The sequence below is a fragment of the Balaenoptera acutorostrata genome, chromosome 8 (genome assembly GCF_949987535.1).
Source record: "Balaenoptera acutorostrata chromosome 8, mBalAcu1.1, whole genome shotgun sequence".
Classification (NCBI taxonomy): domain Eukaryota; kingdom Metazoa; phylum Chordata; class Mammalia; order Artiodactyla; family Balaenopteridae; genus Balaenoptera; species Balaenoptera acutorostrata.
This window is the reverse complement of record NC_080071.1, coordinates 13392633-13414283: the sequence shown is the minus strand read 5'-3', so window position 1 is coordinate 13414283 and position 21651 is coordinate 13392633. Positions and strand designations below refer to the sequence as shown.

The following is a 21651-nucleotide window of genomic DNA, read 5'->3' as shown; positions in this document are numbered from 1 at the left end:
TTAACCATCTATCATTGTGTCTTTTCACTCCCCATACTGAACTTTCTGGTTTTTCATCTCATCTTCTTCTCATTTACAAACGTAGAAGTGTCCATTGGGGGAACCTATACGGTTTTGTGGTTTTTTTTGGTCAATGATGTCCTTAATACAATTTAATAGGTGAAACCTCTGTAAATTTTGTCATTTGCAACAACATGGATGGACTTGGAGGGCATTATGCTGAGTGAAATAAGTCAGAGAGAAAGACAGATACTCTGTGATATCACTTATATGTGAAATCTAAAAAATAAAACAAACCAGTGAATATAACATAAGAAACAGACCGACAGATACAGAGAAGGAACTAGTGGTTACCAGTGGGGAGAGGGAAGTGGTGAGGGGCAAGATGGGGGTAGGGGATTAAGAGATAACAACTTATATGTATAAAATGAATAAGCTACAAGGATACATTGCACAGCACAGGGAATATAGCCAATATCTTATAGTAACTATAAATGGAGTATAATCTTTAAAAATTGTGATTCACTGTATTGTACACCTGAAACATAAGATACTGTAAATCAACTATACCTCAATAAAAATTTTTAAAAATAGGTGCAACCTCCTGATCACTTGAAGCACAGGAAGTGAAGATGAGAAAAGAAGAACTTTTTATAGGGAAGAGAGAACAAACGTGTGGCCATTTTTAGTCCTCTCTGAGACTTTCAGGTGGGTGGGTAGGGGGGTGGATGTGGAGGCCAGGTGGAGAGGGAGCGAAGGGTTGTACCTGCATTTTTCAGCTAAGCAAATTTCTGTTTTCTGGGTCCAGCCTAGGGTGCTTTGATTTCAGCGAAAGGGAAGCTACAGATAAAGGAATTAAAGGTCAGGATCAGAATCCCTCCTACCCCCTCTTCTCACTGACAGGGGCAATGGCTGACCTTGTGTGTGTAGGTCCCTAGTGCAGTAGGATTGAGTTTCCAGTGGCTTTGGTCACTCAGCTATGAGCACCTTCCACTTTTCTTTCTTTTCCCCTCCCACCTCCCTTTCCCTCTCCTCAAAACCTTTCTCTCTCCTCCTGAGTCACTGGAACTCACTGGTTTCAGAAGCCAGTCTATTGCTGTGACCCAGGCAAGCCAGTTCCGGCATCGGAAGTAACCCGGCTTAGCTATTGTTCCATGGCCTATATACCTGACACAAAACACTTTCTAAGAAAATACAGTCACTTAACCCTTCCCCACCCTTCTGTGTTGGGCAGGAAATGTTTTTGCTTTCATAAATGTTCATGAGGCTTCCGTAGTTCAGCCCCTATGAAAACGCTTTTTCAGGAAATTCTGATCAAAATCAATATGCACAGACAATTCAGTTTCCCACCTCCTCCTTGACTTGTACAGTCCCATCTTTCAGCAAAGCGTCATTGGGGTCTTCAAGTCGTCGCAGAGCCTTGGTCTGGAAATCGATCCCGCATGGTCACCCTAGAGGGCGCATTGTCTACGTGTTCTGCGAGGAGCCAGACGGCGCTCGCTCCCAGGCTCCATAAAAGGGGAGGAGGCGGATCAGTTTCCTTCTCTCATTGAGAAAGAGGATTGGAAGGCTGGGCGTATAAAGCCGCGCAGAGAGCGTGAAACAAAGCAGTCGGATCGGAATTGGACTTGGGAAGCGCCGTGCGGAGTCAGGCATAAAACTTGTCGGAGGAGAGTAATGAGCCTGCTTCTCTAGCTCTCCTCGTCTGCGCGGCGCTTCAGGGGTTCCCACCAGCCTTGCGATTTATTTTTATATATCTGCTTTTTATAGAAAGAGAAATATATATATTTTTTCCTCTATAAGTGAAAATTTCTGTTTCAAGAGAAAATAAGGCAAGATCAATGAAGGAGAGAAGAGCCAGCCAGAAATTATCCAGTAAATCTATCATGGATCCTAATCTGAACGTGAAATGCAAGATAGTAGTGGTGGGAGACAGTCAGTGTGGGAAAACCGCGCTGCTGCACGTCTTCGCCAAAGACTGCTTCCCCGAGGTGAGTGTGGCCGGCCGGGGCTGCGAGGAGGGGGGGCGGCGCCCGGCCCGGGGGATCCCCGCGTCGAGGTGGGTTTCCCCTGACTCTCCCCCCTTCACCCGTTTTTCTTTTTTTCAGCCGTCTTTCTCGCCATTTGCTACTTTCCCCCTGGTTAGACTGCCCGGAAAGGGAAAGTGGGCTGGAAGCGTTGAGGGGTTGGGATGCGCCCGCACATTCTGCTGTTAGCTTCTGAAACTTGTTCGGTCCTGTGTGCAGAATCTGGGGTTGGGAGATTTGGATCCTCCGGTCTTGGAGGATCCGGGTGCGGCGAGAGGGAAGTTAGGGGTTTCGGAAAGGGTCCGCGTGTTCAGTGTGAGAGCTGGTGGGTGCGGGTATTGGGGTTTCGTTTTTCCATTGGAGAGTGAGGAGGCGATTATCAGAGGGTGTTCTGCGGGTGTCGTGCATTTTAAGATAACCTCTTTGCCCTCTTTGTTCCCCCTGTCCATCTTGTCCAGAATTACGTCCCTACGGTGTTTGAGAATTACACGGCCAGCTTTGAAATCGACACACAAAGAATAGAGTTGAGCCTGTGGGACACTTCGGGTAAGAGAGTCATCGGACCGCGTGGCGCTCGGGCGGGTTTCCAGCCGCTCAGGGGTGCGCGGCGGGTAGCGGGACTCCGCGCCTGGCACGCTCTCAGCACGGGCCAGCGCGCCACCAGCGCTCGCTCTGCGCCGCTCTTTTAACTTTGCTTCTTACGAGGGATTCCCTGCTGGGTGAAAATTGTGTCCCTTCTGAGTGGGGGTGGGGGAACGACATTGGGTCGGGGGAAAGCCGTGGGCAGAGAAGGGCGCTCTTTGCCCGAGGGGTGACCCAGTGGTAGAAAATGCTTGTAGCCGGGTGGCCGCGGAGCTGTGCCCGAGTCGTCTCGGGGCGGCCGGGAAGGCCAAATGTTGGGGGGATGCGTGTGCCGCCTTGGAATCAGCTGGCTCTCGGATGCGAGCGCGCCCCTCCAGGATCTAACCTGCTGCTTGGTGGGTAGGCGGGGAGCGCGGAGAGGGTGGTGGGAGGTGGGAGAAAATCCCCAAAGCAACGCAGTTACAGGCGGATTCCGCGCTTGGGGAGAGAGTAAAGTGAGCGCGAGCAGCCCTGGCGCTCGTGACGCCTACTGCCTGGAATGCGCTGGCGGCGCGGGCAGCACCCGGCGGGCGGTCGCCGGGCCTCCTCTCCGAGCTGCCGCCCGCCCGCGCCGCCTCGGTGCCGACCGGCAGATCCGAGCCCCCCCCCCCCGCCCCCGTGATCACTTGGTGTCCCCTGGCCCACGCCATTCCCTCCTGACCCATTGCATCACGCTCCTCCAGTCTACAAGGCGGGCCGTCCTATTCGCCTTTGACCTTCCCGTCCAGTTGAATTATTGGCATGGTGAATTATTTTCAAGGGTCTGGGGTTCAAGGCCGGGTTATCGCCTTCCCACGCGCCCACCCACCAACCTGGCGCGCGATGGTAGGGAGGGCCGGTTACACCGCGGAGGGGAAGGCTTCCCCGCGCGGCCGTTAGGGGTTCGGGCTGGGTCAGGCGCGGTGGGGGCGGGAGCATCCCCGGGAACCTCCGGCTGGAACCCAGGCACCCGCCGCCCCAGCCTGCGGTGCCTGGCGGCGGAGTGCAGTTCCCAGGAAGGGCGTAGCCTCTGGAGGAGGAGGAGGAGCCAGTGGGAAGGCCGGGTGAAGGCCCCTGAGCTTAGGTCTGGGAGTTTAGCAGGGAGCTGGGCTGCCGCGGGTGAACCGAGCCAAATCCCGGGTGAAAGTAGCGAGGAGGAGCACGCAAGTGCCAGCACGCAGGCGTTGCTGCCGGGCGGGGAGGCCCGCGAGGTGAACCTGCGCTCAGCTGGGAGTGGCCTCGTGGAGGTGCTTCTGGGCTGCGCGAGCTTCCCACAGCCCTCGACTTTAACCTCGGGAGCCCCCGAGGAACGCAGGGGATTAGAGAGCACAAGGAAGAGACCTTGACTGACAGGGTCGCCGGAGGCAGTGCGGGCACAAAGGCAAGTGAGAAGTGTCGCTCGAGCGCCTCTCACGGTTGGTGCCAGATGCTCCGAGGGCTGCCGTAAGATATGCAGATTTTGTTTCTCCCTGGAGAGTCAGGCTCCTCCTGGAGCCTCGCCAAGGGTAGCAGAACCGGGACCTCACCGTGTTTTGTACTGAGGATTGCACACACTCTCGAAACTATAGGGAAGGTGGTGATAGACGGAATTCTAGTATTTTATTTCAGTAGTTTCCATCATCAGATTTGTACACAGCCTAGTACTTAATGGGCTCAAATTCCCAGACATATCATGGTATTTGTTACGCCTAGTGGGCAGGACATCTGGTATGGTACCAATAATTAACACCGATTCTCACTCCCCTCCCCCAGCCTGTTTGGACCTAATGCGTGATAAGAATTATTTAGATATGGGGTCTGTGAGTCTGATCCAGTCGTTGATACAAAGCTATGTTTAGATCTTAGCTACTGGTTACCACAGACTTCTGTGTGCAGATCCTCTACCTCCCTGAGTTTCATTTCATCATCTAAAAAAAAAGGATACAGAACCACATAATGTGCAGGATCTCTCCCAGCTGTATACTTCTTGGCTTTGGATCACCAGACAGGCAAGTCTTTTTGTTTCCAGGGATGTTGGTTGGCTTCAGCTCTTAGTCCCAGTGGATCTGCCATCCCATCCTGCAGTTTTCACGACCTACAAAGCAAGCCAGGCTCTGAACAGAGCCACTGCTTTCTGGTGGATTTAAGAAGGAGACACATTTGGGCAGGGAGGGGGCATGGGTGGGCTTATAGGAATATTGGGTTGTGCATCCCCTCTCAAGCTTCAAGTGTCACAGGACCACCAATGGAGATTTTAAATTAGGTGCCCAAAGAGCCAAATTGACTTTTTTTTTTTTTTTTTTTTTTTAAAGAAGAGAAAAGGCACATGTTTAACAAAGCCTAGAAAACAAAATGTGGGCAGTTTATAGTTGGAGGCTCTGCTTCACATGTGCAGATAAATATCACTTCGTATACTTTCAAGTATTTAATCCAAACTACAGTTTGTGGTCTCTGCACACATAGCATCGTGCCTTGCACACAGTAGTCACCCAATAAAATCTGTTGAATGAACAAATGAATAATCATATGCGTCGTTTCCAAGGAGATGAGATTCCCTGACATTTATTACCACTGAATTACCTGTGCACAAAGAATGGCAACTTTATAAATATTGCTTTTCATCAAATTAAAGATAATCACCTGAAATGAAGTCTGTAGTGAAATAATCACTTCTATTTTTGTTTAATGAAACAAAACCTATGCATATTTAACTAAAATATAAAGGTTTGAAAACACTGTGATTAAGAAAATATCACACAGCAAAATTATCCAGTAATGAAATCTTAGTTCAAATTTAGATTGAGTTTTATACATAATGGGAAAAAGGCATAAGGGAATTATTTAGAATCCCATTATGTTGTTTGTGAGGTGAAATGTGAGTTAATTAAACACAGTCATGAAGCATTGCCTGGATTCTAGGAGTAGACTGTTTCCACCAAAAATGGTTTATCATTCATGAGTGAAATACATCTAGCAAGAACTGTTGCATCAGCAGCTAATCACTTCAAGTATCTTTAACCGTTTTTCATTTCATCTCAAGCTTTTCATGGCAAATTTCTGAACAGGATTATTTTTTGACAAACATTTGACATTTTCTTTGCCCACTAAGACATTTGTTTAGTTTGGGTTGTGAAAATAATTGTGTGTGCCTGATGCCTCTTGATACATTTATTTTTTCCAACTGCTATCAATTTAACTCTGGAGAAAAGATCCAAGCCAAGTGTCTAAAGTCCTAAATGTCAGATTTTTTTTTCCCCTTCTAGAACTTTGTGAAAGTTAGAGGGAAAATGAGGCATGTAACTTCTCCTACATAGGGAGAGAGATGGCATAAACTTTGTCCTTTGAATGGCATTCACATCCTGCTTAGCCTCCTAGCAGACATTAGGAGATAGAAGCTGTTCTCATATCCGGTTTTTGTACTTGGACAGCTTCTCATAAGGGGGTCTCCTTTTCCCCCCAGCAGCATACGATTATGCACAGGCAGAACTCTGCCAGTTTGGGTGTAGGAAAGAACATCAAGTGGAGTTAGGATTTGTGGGACCTGGTTGCACCAAGAGAAAAGATAATTCATTCCCTACTTTCTGAGGCACAGTAATGTATAGTCTCATTTTTTCTCTCTCTCTTTCCCTCTTCCTTTCTGCATCTACTATGTGCAGGGCTTCTTTCAGGCCTTAGAGATACAGAGTTAATTAAAATATGGTCCTGCCCCTAAGACGCATACAGTCCAGGTAAGGCAGAGAGTGGGGGGAAGGAAGCTCTCCCCACTTAGTGTAGCTCACATGCAACCTATGATGAGCCAATTTTGTCAGATTCTTGAACCCAGGTGCCCTTTGCATCTGATTGCTGTGGATTTCCCTTGTTAGGCATCCCTAATGCTGATAGATCTTCTAAATCCTCAGGCAGGAAACTTTTCCCACCGCCCCCAAGGCACACACCAATTAAAGAAGCAGCCACAAATGGCACTTTGCCAGTCGATTTCTTATGGCTGCTTAAAGTTATTCCAGCCCCCTAAAAGGAAACAAAATTTGAAAAGATACATGCACCCCAATGTTCATTGCAACACTGTTTACAATAGCCAGGACATGGAAACAACCTAAGAGTCCATCGACAGAGGAATGGATAAAGAAGATGTACATGTATACAATGGAGTATTACTCAGCCATAAAAAAAGAACGAAATAATGCCATTTGCAGCAACATGGATGGACCTAGAGATTGTCATACTGAGTGAAGTCAGACAGAGATAGACAAATATATGATATCACGTATGTGTGGAATCTAAAAAAATGGTACAAATGAACTTATTTACAAAACAGAAATAGAGTCACAGATGTAGAAAACAAACTTATGGTTACGTGGGGGAAAGTGGGATGGGGAGGGATAAATTGGGAGGTTGGGATTGACATATACACACTACTATATATAAAATAGATAATCAACAAGGACCTACTGTATAGCACAGGGAACTCTACTCAATACTCTGTAATGGCCTATATGGGAAAAGAATCTAAAAGAGTGGGTATATGTATATATGCAACTGGTTCACTTTGTTGTACACCTGAAACTAACACGGCATTATAAATCAACTACACTCCAATAAAAATTTAAAAAAAAAAGAAACAAAACCCTCTTATAAATAACTGCACTGTGACTCCTCTAAAAGGTAGTCTTTAGATACAGGTCTATGATTTCTTGATTTTAATGAGAAATATTTCCTATTCCCTTTCATTGATAATAAGATGAGCATTTTGATTAAAAGTTGCAGAAATGCTCCTATTGATTTTTCAAATTCACTCAGTGAGTTTCTGCAAAACAATGGGTAATGGTTTCAACATTTTGAAGTGATAAGTGAGACCAAAGTAGTCTTGTGCTTCAGAATCTGCCAGATTTGCCAAGCATAGAAGCAATTTGTAGCATAAAGCCAGTGTCTACTAATAATAGAAACTTTGTCATTTAAGGATCACCATATCTTTTCCTAAGTGATTTGATTGCAGTGTAATTTCAGCACATGTGATTTAGGGAGTAATAATCATTCATTTCAGCTTTTAACCAGGGCAAGTTAATGCACATTTTACTTAAGGCATATTGTTAGTTTTAAAATACTCAATTCAGCTGCTAATATTCCCCCACAATAACTATGCTGTTGCCTCATAAACACGCTTTTGAATCCTGTCCTGATACGAGGTTCTTTTAGGCCACGAGTGCTAAAGTTAGCACTTCCTGTACTAGTTTTTAGCAGTATTAACAGAGAATGTAGTATTCTTAGGGAAGAGAGGAAAATCTTAATTACTCATGGCCTGACTTTGAGGACAAACTCCTCTATAACCATAAGTCTACCTATCAATATATTGTTATATTTATAGATCATACATCAGGTTTGAAGAATAGCCTCAGTGACAAGCACTCTTGAAATATTTCTTAACAGGGATTGAAATGTTTCAGCAATGTGGAGGTTAGTCAATAATCCAGAAAAGCAGCATCAAAAGGATCACTGGTCCCTTTTTTGTGATTTAAGATGTAAATTAACACATCAAGGCAAGACTTATAGAAATGATTGAAACCAGTAAACATTTTTTAGGGCATTCGGTGTGCATGAACTCTGCTAAAGGCTGTGGGAGCAGGGACAAGCCTGGCTAGGACAGTGCCTGCCCTCAAGGTACTCACTGTCTAGTACTTGTTTATAGGAGGCTGGGCCTGGAGGTTCTAAAGCTGGATTCACTTAGCAAGAAGATCCAAAAAACTGTTGAAGCCTGCAGGGCCAGCCCAAGCCCCCTGACTTGTGACTCATCGAAACCCACCACAATTTCTTCCTCATCTCTCGAAGGTGACTCAGTTCTTAAGAACTCTTTAACATCCCTCCCACTTGGAAACATGCTTACGTTGAATGACTATCAGGGAGAACAAGATTCTGAAAGTTGAAGAATTTTAACTTAACCTTGTTAGAGAAAGGGGGAGGGCAAGAATTTATGAAGAAGCCAAAGAAGCATGGGTGCTTGTGTTGTGAATATCAAGGGCAAAATTGCACAAAATCAGTTAGATCATAAGGTAGTAATGAGCTCTAGGAGCTTAGAGTTCCAAAGCCAGGTTCAACTCTTGAGTTTTCACCCTGAAACTCTGTAAGAGATGTGGGTTAAAGGCAAAACAGCCCTGGGTTTGGATAGTGATTTCTAGTAAGAAATACACAAAACTACATTTGGAGAATTGTTCACTGTGCAATGATTTCCGTTGAAACTATAGATCAAAAAAAGGAGGAAGATATAAATTCCCTTTCTAAGTTTATATCTGTGTCTAGATCTCTGTCTCTCTTTAGTTTAAACCCCATTTAGTGCTGGGTTTTTTCCAATCTGGTTTCTTGCTAAGTTGCACATTTTCAGTGAGGCATCCAGATTTGTCATTCTGATGCCACCTGAAATAACCAGATGTTTTCTCATTAATCCAGTTCTTTTGCATGTAGATGTGACACCAAGGACCAATAGTTCCTCCAGCTAGCTCATGGTGTCTGGTGGTCCATGCCAAATGAATTACTTGTGTCTCAACCATTTTCTGATGCCCTTTAAATTTCTTCTCAGTTACAATATATTGCCAACGTTACTCAGAGACACCCTTGACATAACAGAAATTTCACTGGCATGAACATAAGCTGCCTCAGAAGTCCGACCAGGTGTTGTGCACGTTAGCTTTGAAACATGAGCCTGATGACATAGTATGTGGCAGGGCAGATTCACTCATGGGTTATTACTGAATGATAATGTAATTTTTTTAGATGTATACATATCTACTCTTATCCCTAAGGTTCTGTGACTTACTGTAGTTCCACTTTAAGTAAAATGTTTTGATTCTTATATTTTTAAAGTATCTCAGTAAGATTGGGAGTTTAACCCTAAATCTTTATTTAAAGCTCAAAAGTAGTCTTATTTCTACCTCTTTGACTTTCTATACAACTACGTATCTGCATTGTTCCCGGAAATTGAAAATATTGATTCTTTTCTTAATAGCAACAGAGAAGTGCCCCCAAATTTTCATAAAATCTGTTTATAATTTCTGTTAAGCTGAACCTATAGAAGAAACAAATAAAATATCCTTCCTGGCAATACTTGTTGCATATTTGAGGGCCTGGTGCCTGTAGTGCAGACTGCTTGGAAAAAGAGTTCAACAGTCTTATATTGAGCCAGACCCAGAGTTCTGCCTGGACTTGATTCACATTCCTGAGATGATTGCTGATTTGGAGCTTTCACTCTGAGTGGAGATGGCATGACGAAATGGAATCTTGTAATAACTGGGCAGATCATCCACATGGTAACTGCTGTTGGGTACAGGTGTTCTCTTGGTGATCACTAAAAATACCAAAAGTTAACATATTTTCTCTCCCCAAAATATGCAGTATCCCTGATTTTATTGTTCTAGGTAGGAATTTCTTATGGGAGAAAGAGAAGTTGTTCAATTTAAGGTTCAAGTAAAAGAAGTTGTATTTATGAAATAGTCAACTAAAGTTTTCAGTTCTCAAGCTCCTATAAAGCCTCCCAGTGTTTGAACTCGTTTTGCAAAAGGTTCCCTAAAGCCTCCCTTTTGGGCATGAATCTTCTTACATTTAATTATGTACATATATGGTGTGTTCTGTCTTTGTGAAGAGATGACTTAAGCGGACAGGTATGTGTCTGCAGAAGTAGTTTCTGGGTGAGGCACTTTGTGACCATTCTTGGGCTGGAAAGACTGCTCTCACCCAGAATTAATGATCTTGAAGACAAAGATGGGTAGACCTGAACAGTTTCAGAAACCTTTTGGAACTTTGCTGATGTTTGCCAAACTCGAAGGACTCAGAGAACCTCACATGGCACTATTCCAGTCTCCACCCAAGCAAAGCTTGTTCTTTGTGGGGTTTGGGAGCACACATTTTGCATATGTGGTGTCATCATTTCTTTACAGTGTGGAATTTTTTGAAATTTTCCTTTTGATGATCTGATGGTTAAGTAGAAAGGACCTTGGAATAGTGCTGGGTGCTTAAAGTTACACAAAGTGTAAGAGAAATGCTGCATCTGAGAACTACCATGTGCAAGAAAGCCTATTCCACATGGTGAGAAAGAGTTTTATTTGACAAGCAAAGCTCAGTACCTAGACTAACTGACTTTAGATCTAGTACTTTCTTGGGCACTAGAGTACATACTATATGTATGTCAGTACCTACTATATACTGCAGTTAAAGTTCAGTTCTTTTCTACATAATACACAATTATTCAGTGTTCTTTCTTGCCTTGTGTTTAGCTCTATAGTTACCTTGGAAGCTTTTCACATGCATCTTTAAAAAAAAAATCTGTAGAAGTTAATATTTTACTGTTTGACTTAACAGAATGCTGTAAGGCTTTTCTGGAGGGATGGAGGAGTGAGGGGCAGGTATTGTTCCTGTCTCATCGACTTGCTTTCTGCTTCTTCCTTTGGTGTCACTTCTCCCTGCCTGTATTGCTTCTCACTTCATAGGGGCATTCCTGGAATTCCTCTTTATTTTTTCTTGGCTGACGAGTTAGCCCCCGCATGCCTGTGATCACACCGTGCACCCTCAAGCTTTGCTTTTCTTCCTTGCTTTGTGCGGTAGCTTGGGCTTTATAGGCAAGAATTCCAAGCGCTTAAATGCAGAGTAAACACTTGCAAGTTACACTGCATTTACCCTCCCCCCGGGTCCCACACCCTCCCACACCCCGCCCGAAGGTCGTGCTTAGCTGATGATTGTTAGATTCTTCCTGGTAGGACAAGTTCTTTTATCATTCTCTATCAGTTTTCTTTTTTCACTATGAAAAAATTCAGCCCGTGGATTTTTCTATTCAAAGTTTTAACCATGCCCTATCAAAAAGTATAATGAATAAGTGGTCTTGTTACGTTTAATGACAAATTACTCTTGTGGTTAGTGGTTAAGCAAATTATGCTTATAACTAATAAATGTGGAGATCAGTTTTATTACTACCTTTGGACACTCTTGTGGATCTAAAAGCGCTGTTCATTAGCAAAAGTAATAGGACAGATCAAAGTATCACTCCTAATTAGATCTTGTTAAAGCTCTTAAAAATTACCTATGTACCTCAACAAGCAAGGTGGCATATTTCTCATGAACCTTAATATATATATATATTTAATATATATTTTCATTCAAAACATTAAACCAAATAAAAACAAAAGCAGAATCAAACCTCCATAAGAATTTGGTTTCAGTTGCAAACTCCATTTCATTTTAAAGTCAGGCCAATACTTAACATTTTGCAGATATTTGGGTACCCCCACTAAGTACAGAAGGCAGTTCCCTTGATTCTAGGAAGCAGGAGTCTCCAGCAGTGACAGAGGGCTGAAGACAAAGCCACATCCCCTTTGTGGCCATAAAATGGGAGAGGGAGAGAAGCCCAGTACACAAAGGGAGGGGTATTCTCTGCAGCCACGTGGTGGCTTGGAAGTTAAAACCATTCCTCTGGATTTTCCCAGTAGTTCGAATTTTAATTACTCTATTTTAGCACCCTTGTAATTCTCCAACTGTCTTTCCTTAATTTTGTGTCTGGAAAAGATGGTTTTCACTGTTATGTAGAGTAGTCTTAGATCAGAGATTAGCAATGTGTACTTACTTTCATCTTAGTCAAAGATTATGTCCTGAAGGAATAAGGCACCTGGAGAAGCCTGTCCTCCAAAGTTCAGGTCTGCTGGAGACTGGAAAGTATCCACGGCGAGATAGTTTTCTTCCCAATGGGAGTGATTTCCAAGAAGGGAGATCTCTGAAGCCTAGTTAGGCTTCTGACATCCTGAGTTGTTGGAACACTGTGACTTTCTAGATTTGGGGTCAGGTCATCTCCTGCTAACTTGGAAGAGCAGAGGAAATCCTCATGTATGTGTCTGGTATTTGGATTTCCACTCTATGATCTGGAATTTTCTGATTCCATGTTTGGAAAAAGAAATTCCCCAATAATTACAGCAGAAGCTGTGTCCAGGTTAGACTTTGGACACGGAAACAGAAGCTGCAATTCAGAAAGTCTGAACTTCACGGAACAAATATGGAAATGCCAGCGTATCCATGTAGAGTGATAAGCCATCTCATTTCTGATCCTCTCAAAAATGTTGACGTTAATGAACTATTTGTGAATTTTTCTTGTAACCTCAGATTTTTTTTTTTTTTTTGAGTGGCTGAGAAAGCAGCAGCCATAGCGTGTCATTTTCAGAAAACAGCCTTTCAGAAACAAGCTTTCAGAAACAGCCTATTCTTATAGGCCTTACTATTTTAAATGGCTTTTTTTTTTTTTTTTTTTTTAACTTTAAACGCTTTAAGCTTTTGGAAAGTATCTTTTTGTGGGTCCTGATTCCAGATGTGGGCAGGGAGCTGCTGTAGCTCAGGACAGATTCTGGCTTAGTGGGTCTATATTTATTCACACTTTTCTTCCTGATTCCTAGAACATTTCGCTTCCTTCTTGCTTGGTAGACACACCTGGCTTGAAGTTGTCACTTTCCATCCCTAAAGCAGCTGATGAAAGAGCCACAGCGTTCCTGGGCTTGCTTAGTGAATGCTAGGGACCCACAATATCCTGAGAAAAGAGGGTGATTCACCCTAACTACGGGCAGTAACTTTGAGATCTCGGGAGCAGCCTCCTGAAAAATTTTGTTTTGATAGAAATATAAAGGATTATTTGACAAGCTTCTTTAGTCTTTCTCTTTCCCTGACTTTGACTTATGAGGTTTTGATTTATCAGGGGACAACATGTCATGTTTTTCTGCTAGAAATGGAAGGTGATGTCAAAATGAAATTGGGTTTCAAAAAGACTGGTGGCTTAGATTTTCTCTATTCTGGAGTCAAATTATATATATATATACGTATAGGTATACATTCCTAGTAAAACGATTTCATGTTGTGCTTGTGAAATGTCATTATACTGAAAATGATTTTTCAAAAAATAAATAGCATGGCAGGCCGTTATTTAATTTTATAGGCACACCATTTTATAATAACTGGCCTCATGCAACTGCCCATCCTTTGGGATTTTTAAAAGAAGAGAAGAAATTTCCTAAACGACCAGAGGGGGTTCTGCGGTTCAATTAATTGGCTGGTAACTTGAACCTTTAGGGAACCCTGTATTTAACTCAGGCTCAGATCCTTGGATCATGCCTTGATGTCACTCCCAGAGATGGAAAAGTGTAAAAAAGTGACAGGATCCAGTATGGCATTTATTACATTTTTTGGTTGTAACAGGAAGAGAGTCAATACAGAGTTTGGGGATAAGTTTAAGTAAGCAAGCTCAAAGGTCATGGCTTATACAAACTTGTAACTTGGAGATAGGGTGGTGCTGATGTGGTTCACGATGGTTCTCTTTGTGTGGCTGAACCCACCCTTTTCCTCCCTCCCCCATTCTCCATTGTGCTAACAGAGTGATCTTGAATATCGGGCTCTTTCCCAAGAAGTAGCTCCAGTGACTGTGCTTGCTACCACTCAGCTTTCAATAGCAATAGCATAGCCATAGCCTTAGTTAAGACTTCTTGATCCGTTACTAAGTGACAGGCACTGCCCAGGTTTATTGAATCCCAGGTAGGTACTGTTGTCATCTTCCTTTCAAGAGTGAAGAATCAGAGGCACAGAGACCTGAAGCCACCTGCCCCCGTCTTGCAGTGGTGGAGGTGGATTTGCACTCCAGACCATCTGGTTCCAGATGCTTCTGCCCTTCACCTAGGTGCCTTTGGGCTCTACTCTTTGAACTGTGCAGATTTCAACTTAAGATCCTGACTCCTCCCCTCGAATTTAAGTCAGATACAAGTGAGGTTTCCTTGTCTTCTAGTAGAAATGAATATAGTACTACTCGGCTTTTGTTTGCTTTCTTTTCCAAGAACTAGAGGAGATGGGAGCCATGTGACCATCCAAGGATTCAATTCAAAAGGGCAGAGTTCATGCATGACAGGCAAAGGGGATATTCATCTGAAAACTTGTGTTTCTTTGTTTCTTCTCAGGTTCTCCTTACTATGACAACGTCCGGCCCCTCTCTTACCCAGATTCAGATGCCGTGCTGATTTGCTTTGACATCAGTAGACCAGAGACTCTGGACAGTGTCCTGAAAAAGGCAAGTGCTGGGGAGTGATGACACAGATCAGTACTGGCCCAGATATAAAGTAGAAACATGTGGTTGGCTGGGAGCTCAAACACTGCAGTTAATTCCCTGCTGTATGTCTTGTAACTAAAACACTGAAAAGGACACTCTCACGTTATAACAGGGTTTCCACTCTTATGTGTCCCAAGTTTTGATGATGAACCTGCTTAACATTTTATTTCATTTTAAGAAACAAAATACCCTTTTAAGAGCCTCTGTGTTTATCCTTTGGGTGGCAGTGGGGCAGCTAAAAATACTGATATTCCATTACTGCTAAGTGTGTCTTCCTTTCCGTCCTTCATTCACCCTGTAGCTTGTGCTTTACTTTACAGGTTTACTTTTGACCTCAATTCAGGGATTGAAATGAATGCAGTAATAGCTGTTTTAGTAAAGAAGCTGTATTTCAGTAGTGATGTTATTTATTGGAAACAGAAATAGAATAAATAGGGGAGTAATAGGGGTGTGTTTACAGACATTAGACCAGGTGATGTCAGATACTAGTAAACACAGTCGTGTACACATGTCACAGATGATATCACATAGCTACTTTCTGGAGGCAAAGGTAGTGAGGTTCTGTAGGTGGGGAAGGAATCTGAGGAAGCTCTGGATGGAACCCAGGGGAGGTCAGGAGGAAGGCACCCTATGGCAGGTGGGTCACAGGTCCTGGGGAGGCTGAGTTGGGGGAGGAGAATTCCTTGGGCTCTGCCAACCTAGGACTAAGCCTCCAGGTAGTTAGAGAAAGGCATATGCCCTTCCAAGGACCAGCGTGTATTAGCCTCTAGCTGACTTCTCAGTCCTGGCCTGAGTGCTGTGGGGTTTCGAAATCAGACCTTCCCTAGAGCCCCCTTCTTCTCCATGCACTCAGGCTTAGTCAGAGGATGTGCTTAAGAGCAAGGCAGTGTCCTTGTATTTTTTGTGTTTTTATTAGTTTATTTTTCCCTATCATGTTTGACTGCTGGCCTTGTGTGTCATTATGAAATTAGGATTTGAAGGTTAATCATCCCCCCTACCCCATCTCTTTACTAAACATGACAAATATAGTTAGTTCAATGAAATATGAATTTCTTAAAAGATTAAGGGCTCTTTTTAGCTTTCAATTTTGAGTCATGTTTGTATCTAACACAAATAATGCGACTGTCAGATTCTGGCAAGAATACACCTTTCCTGCCTTCGGTGCTTGTGAATAATTGCTAGACATGGGGCAGGCCAGAGCCATCACACAGCTGAAGAACAACATAACTTGTCTTTTGCTTGTCTGTAGATAAAAGAGACTGCTTATTTACTGGAGTTCTTACTTGATGTAGTATCGGGTTATGCATAATTTATGATGAAAAACCTTGCTCCTGTTTTATTTTGCTTTTGTCTGCTAAGACCAAATGTGTAGTGACTTTGGCCTTAGAGATATTAATGAGTGTGTTTTACATTTGTGTGAAGTTTAAGGCTCATGATAATCCCTGCTATGGTTTGTCTTGATTAATTGAATCCTTTAAGTCTTTGAATATCAAAGAGGTTACAGTGACTTAGAGCTGGAGAGATCTTATTCTTTTTTTCAATTCACCTTCTAGTTCTTACTCCAGTGTCATCTAGCACATGATAGATGCCTCTAAATAGTGCTGGAAGGAAGGAAGGGAGGGAGGGTGGGAGAGGGAGGGGGAGGGCGGGAGGGAGGAGTTGGTGGATAAATTAGGCTCTTATGCAAAGTATGTATTATGCCCTTCAATCCACGGGTGTACTTTGGACTAGAGTTCATTGCCCACAGTTCTAGATCTGGAGATGTCTCCTCTAGAGGTCTTTTAAATTACTCCTGCAGGATGTCACTTTTATCTAGTATTATAGACATGACTTCATCACCCCCACTCTCTTGTGAATTCCTTTCTGGAAGACTCAGCTACATCTTAATCATCTCTGTAACCACCACAGTATTTAGCAGAGCACTGAATACGTATTTGTGAATGTGGGCAGGCAGAGGCAGGCGCAGATTTCCGATCTCAGCCCCTGAGCTGAGCTCTCCTGTGAACACTCTGAACTCCTGACTCTCACCCTGATGGTCATCTCAAGCTTGAGGAAGTGAAACCACAAAAAGTCATGCATTTGCTCTTTAAGAGGACAATTGGAATTCCCCGCCAGGCATTTCTGGAGGTTCTAAGAGTTCTTGTTGGGTCATGAAACAACTAGCCAAAGTAGACTAAATTAATAACTTACGTAATTTAAGATTAACTCAAGGGCATATGAGCCATGGGACCAGATGCCTCCCTGATAACCTGAGATGGGCCTTTGCAAATGGCATGGTCTTTGTTGATTCAGCCACACCAATGGAAGCTCCTTAAAGGCAGGACATAATGTCCTATTAATTAACTCTATCTCCAGTCTCTGAAATCTCAATAGAGATTTCAGCACACAGTGGCTGCTCAGTCTTTCTAGGTGGGATTAGTGAACGTATATCTGTGCTTGTGTTGGCTCTGCCTTATTCCCGGTCTTCCATGCTAGGAAGTACCAGCTCAACATATCCGAGGATGTAGTCACTTGTTAGAATGTATAATTATTCTTAAGGCACTTTTATCTTTCAGAGATACCACAATAATTAAGAAATTGCCTTAGTTACTTTCTCACAACACCCAACAAGTCTCTTGCAGTAGGGACAGTTAATGAGTCACAGAGAAGAAGAATATGGTTCCCTAATGGATCCACTTTAAAAAGCAGTAACATTTAATAGCTACGTAGAAGATAAATGCAAGTTTGCTTCTTCATCTGAAGTGACAATTTCTTTTAAATGTCCTTTTTGAGTCCCATTTCCAATGCCTGCCAGTGGAGAACTTGTTTTCCACTTTATGGATGCCAGCACTTTGTTAATTTTTCATCTTCTTTTCCCCCCCGTAGTGGAAAGGTGAAATCCAGGAGTTTTGTCCCAACACCAAAATGCTCTTGGTCGGCTGCAAATCTGATCTTCGGACAGATGTCAGTACATTAGTAGAGCTCTCAAACCACAGGCAGACCCCAGTGTCCTATGACCAGGTACGTATGTAGTCAGTGGGCACACATAGATGTTAGAATGTCAGAAATGGAACATCATTCATAGTAAATAAAATGAAAAGTAGCTGCTTTTCTAAAGGCTCAACCAGGGGTCAAGGCCAGGCGCTAGCCCCTTTTTTTCCTAAGATGCAGAATGAACACCATGTGTCCAGGTCGTGACCATCTGCAAACACAGATGAGAAGGGCTGGCGTTTCTGTGCCTCTGCCTTCACAGCGACTATCCCAGCCCCTTCCTGGCAGCCCATTGCTCAGATTAATGTAAAAACTGCCAAGTGAGCACCAAAGTGATCTGGGAAAAGGTTTGGCTGAAATTGTGGTGATACTTTGATTCTGGACTCTCTCAAAAAGCTTTCCAGTATTTATTTAGCAGTTGACTGTGCAAGGATTCGTGTGTGTGTGTGTATATAAGACGCGTTTGGAAAAAAAATCCTTTAAAATGTGAAATGCTCTGTCATTCGGTAGGGGACTCACATGATATTTGATCACTTGAGTGCAGAAACAGTGGCTCATAGTCAACCCTCTGTATCTCTGCAACTCTCACTGGGTTTAAAGTGAAATAGATTTAAGAGAGAATGTGTTCAAAATCAGTAATACTCTTAAAGTATTATTACTCTTAAAGTTAATCTTATTTTACACTCAGCAACACAATACAATACTTTAAAAAGGCCATTGTCAGTAAAATGGAGCACTCCAGAAAACTGTCTTTTAGAGTTTCATCATTCCTGCACGCATTTCCCTCAAGCATTTAGAAAGGAGGAGAATTGGTTTCAGAAGTTCATTCTCTTAAAACTTACAACCAGATTCTAAAGAGAGTTCATGTTGAAACAGCTAGAATTTTATTTAGTATTCATCGTTTGACCATTCATACTGTGGTCTTCTTTGTCCTTCATTCCAATTAACAAAAATCTGGCTATTTAAATAAGTCATTTTGATGCACACACGCTTATTATTGTGTCCACTGGTTGTCTGGTCCACATTTAGAAATTACATATTTTGTGTCCCCTAAGTAAGTTGTAGATGCTAGAACAGTATTATTCCTTTCCTCAATTTATTTTGTCCCTAAGACATAATCATATACGTTTCAAAATTGATTCTAAATTCTTTTACCCCTGTTTTTTGTACAGCTTGTCTATTCCCATGAGGTGCTGGAACAGGCTCAAGGGACCAGATCACCCTGCCAGAGCATTTACATTCATGGTCTTCAGCTTTTTTACTCTCTTCCAATAGTAAGATTCTCTGGGTAATTCTTAGAATCACCCATACTAACTACTTCATGATCGTGGCCCTTGTTTATTGATGACCCAATGACATTAGATCAGCCTTTAGCACCTCTGGGAAGTCAAGCAGTGTCTACTGAGTGATGGTAATTGGACATCTTAGGATTGGGTCTTGGCTGCAAATATTTATGAAATAATAAATAAGGCAGTTCAAATGTAAAAAATTGTTTTTCGTCAATACTTAGAAAATTCAGTTAACATTAGAAACATTTTGCTATGCAATTATTTCGTGGTGTTAGAAGACACACTTCCCCGAAGACTTATTACTGATCACAGCCCGTTTTTTTTGCTTCTCAGGGGGCAAATATGGCCAAACAGATCGGAGCAGCTACTTACATCGAATGCTCGGCTTTACAGTCAGAAAATAGTGTCAGAGACATTTTTCATGTGGCCACCTTGGCATGTGTAAACAAGACAAATAAAAACGTTAAGCGGAACAAATCGCAGAGGGCGACAAAGCGGATTTCACACATGCCCAGCAGACCAGAACTCTCCGCAGTGGCTACGGACTTACGAAAGGACAAAGCCAAGAGTTGCACTGTGATGTGAATCTCTGGTTATCTTTAATGAGGACAAGGAAACCTAGTGTGGAAAACACCACCAACAACAACAAAAAAAAGGTGAAGTCTGAGCAAAGTGCACAGCCAAAGTCACGTATTCTGGAGGCTTAGGAGGCATTTGGAAGGATGCTCATCTTTTTGGAATCCTGTCCTTAGGTTCGGCATGTAGAACAAGCAGTGAGAAGTGAGTTCATTGAAGAGTTTTGAAATGTGACTTGAAAAATATGCCAAAAAAGAGAGATTCAGATGGGCTAGAGGCTGAGGAGGAGGAATGCGAATGCAAGTACCTCCAAGAAGAAAAACCACGCTCTGAATGGTGCTTGCGTTTTTGTTTTCTTTGTTACAATCTATTCATGGATCTCTACTTTGATTTAATTTTTAAGTGTTTTAATCTCCTTTACAAAAAGTATATATTAATACACCGTCCTCATTGGGGAACTGGCACTGTGACCTTAGCATTTAGTTTTCTAGAGGATGTGATCTAATTTCCTCCTAGCTCATCATTAAAATGGAAATTGTATCAGGACCCATGGGATATCCAGAGGAAAAGTTGGTGAGGCTTTGAAATCTTGCCATCCTGAAGATAGCTGAGCGAGATGGTTCTCAAGAAAGGCTTTTGCAGTCTTGCAAGATATGCAGACCAGCACTACCAAGATCGAATAGGTCAGCTAGAAAAAGTGTCAATTTTTATTCAGTCTGATGGTTCTTTTCATCCTTGTGATTGTCATTAAAAAGTGGTAAATTGCTCAATGTGATATTTTTGTGTGCTGTTTAGAAAAGAGGGTGTGTGATTTTTTTTTTTTTTTTTTTTTTTGCCATCGTTGATAAAAATGCAAAGTCAAATAAAAGGTGTCTTGGTTTGACGTCATGGAATGGTCCAAGGGGGAAAAAATGTAGGTACTATTTTCACATGAAGAGATAAGGAATGAAGGTTAGTAGCAGAAAGCACAGTTTGTGAGTTAAGCCGTCTGGAATTAAGATACCAAAAGTACAAAGCAAAAAACCTCTTTTGGGATGAAGCTCCCAAGTTGGCAATATCTGATGATCAGTTTGTTTATTTCACTTTCTTTCAGTGAACATGATACAGAAGGACCCTCTGATCCAAGCTTTCGAGAATCCTTAGAGGAAAATTATGTAATGTCAGTCCTGACACTATCCTAGGGCATTTCTAGAGAGTGATTGCTAAACCTCACTTAACCAGATTCCACCAAGGCCCGTGTTTGATACTTTATCACTATCGTTACATAAAAGAGTCAGCATTTAAAATAGTTTACAGGTATTTTTTGACCAGTTACTTTTAGAGCTTCTTTCAGAGAAGAAACCAGATCTGACCTTTTTATTGTTGGCGCTTGTTGAAAACGAGCTTTCTTTCCAATGATAAAGCTTCATTTTTGAAGTGTTGAAGCTGTGCTCCCATTCAGTTGTGGCAGGAGAGGAGATTAAGGTAATTACAACATTCAGTCTGTGTCTTACGAGCACTTTGTTTTGTCTCTGCAAGAAAATACCATTCCAGTCATTTCCCACGAAATGCAGACATTTTACCAACATGCTATGCTTTGATTGATGCAGCATTATGCTTTGGGCAGTATTACGAAATAGCTGGCAAGTGCTTTCTGTATTTAAATATTGTAAAAAGAAAATAAGTTATAACTGTTATAAAGCAGAACTTTCGTTGCAGTTTTTTAAATGTTGAAGTCACTATGTATGTTTGTTTGGTCAATGTTTCTGCAGTATTTATTAAAACATACTTTTTTTTTTCTTCAAATAAAAAAGTAACCATGTCTTTGTCTAAATGTGATCTGCCTTTTATTACCTACTTCCTGATGTAGCTGTTTAGTTTTCTTTAATAGAGGTGATTGCAAGATCTGACCTAACATTTCCTGGATGAGTAGGCCTTGGAATTTTTTGATTTCTGGCAGAAGTCAGAGTTTCTTAGGGGAAGATAAATCTGTGTATATACAAGGTTTTCATGATGATTTCAGGTCCCAAGAAAGAAATGGAGTGTAATTAGACTAAGTGATTTGACCACAAACGGAAAAGAGCCATGACACTGCCTAGGATTAATTCGTAGGAAATGTGGAACT

General features: G+C 42.3%; 1 protein-coding gene across 1 annotated transcript; it reads left to right on the top strand.

Annotated features, from left to right (window-relative positions):
- The first annotated feature begins 1592 nt into the window (after window positions 1–1592).
- On the top strand, window positions 1593–21348 carry RND3 (Rho family GTPase 3). Its single transcript, XM_007183047.3, has 5 exons — window positions 1593–1991; window positions 2486–2573; window positions 14564–14673; window positions 17578–17712; window positions 19305–21348. Exons 1-5 carry the CDS (start codon window positions 1842–1844, stop codon window positions 19554–19556), a joined length of 735 nt encoding a protein of 244 aa, XP_007183109.1. The 5' UTR covers window positions 1593–1841; the 3' UTR covers window positions 19557–21348.
- The last annotated feature ends 303 nt before the right edge of the window (window positions 21349–21651 follow it).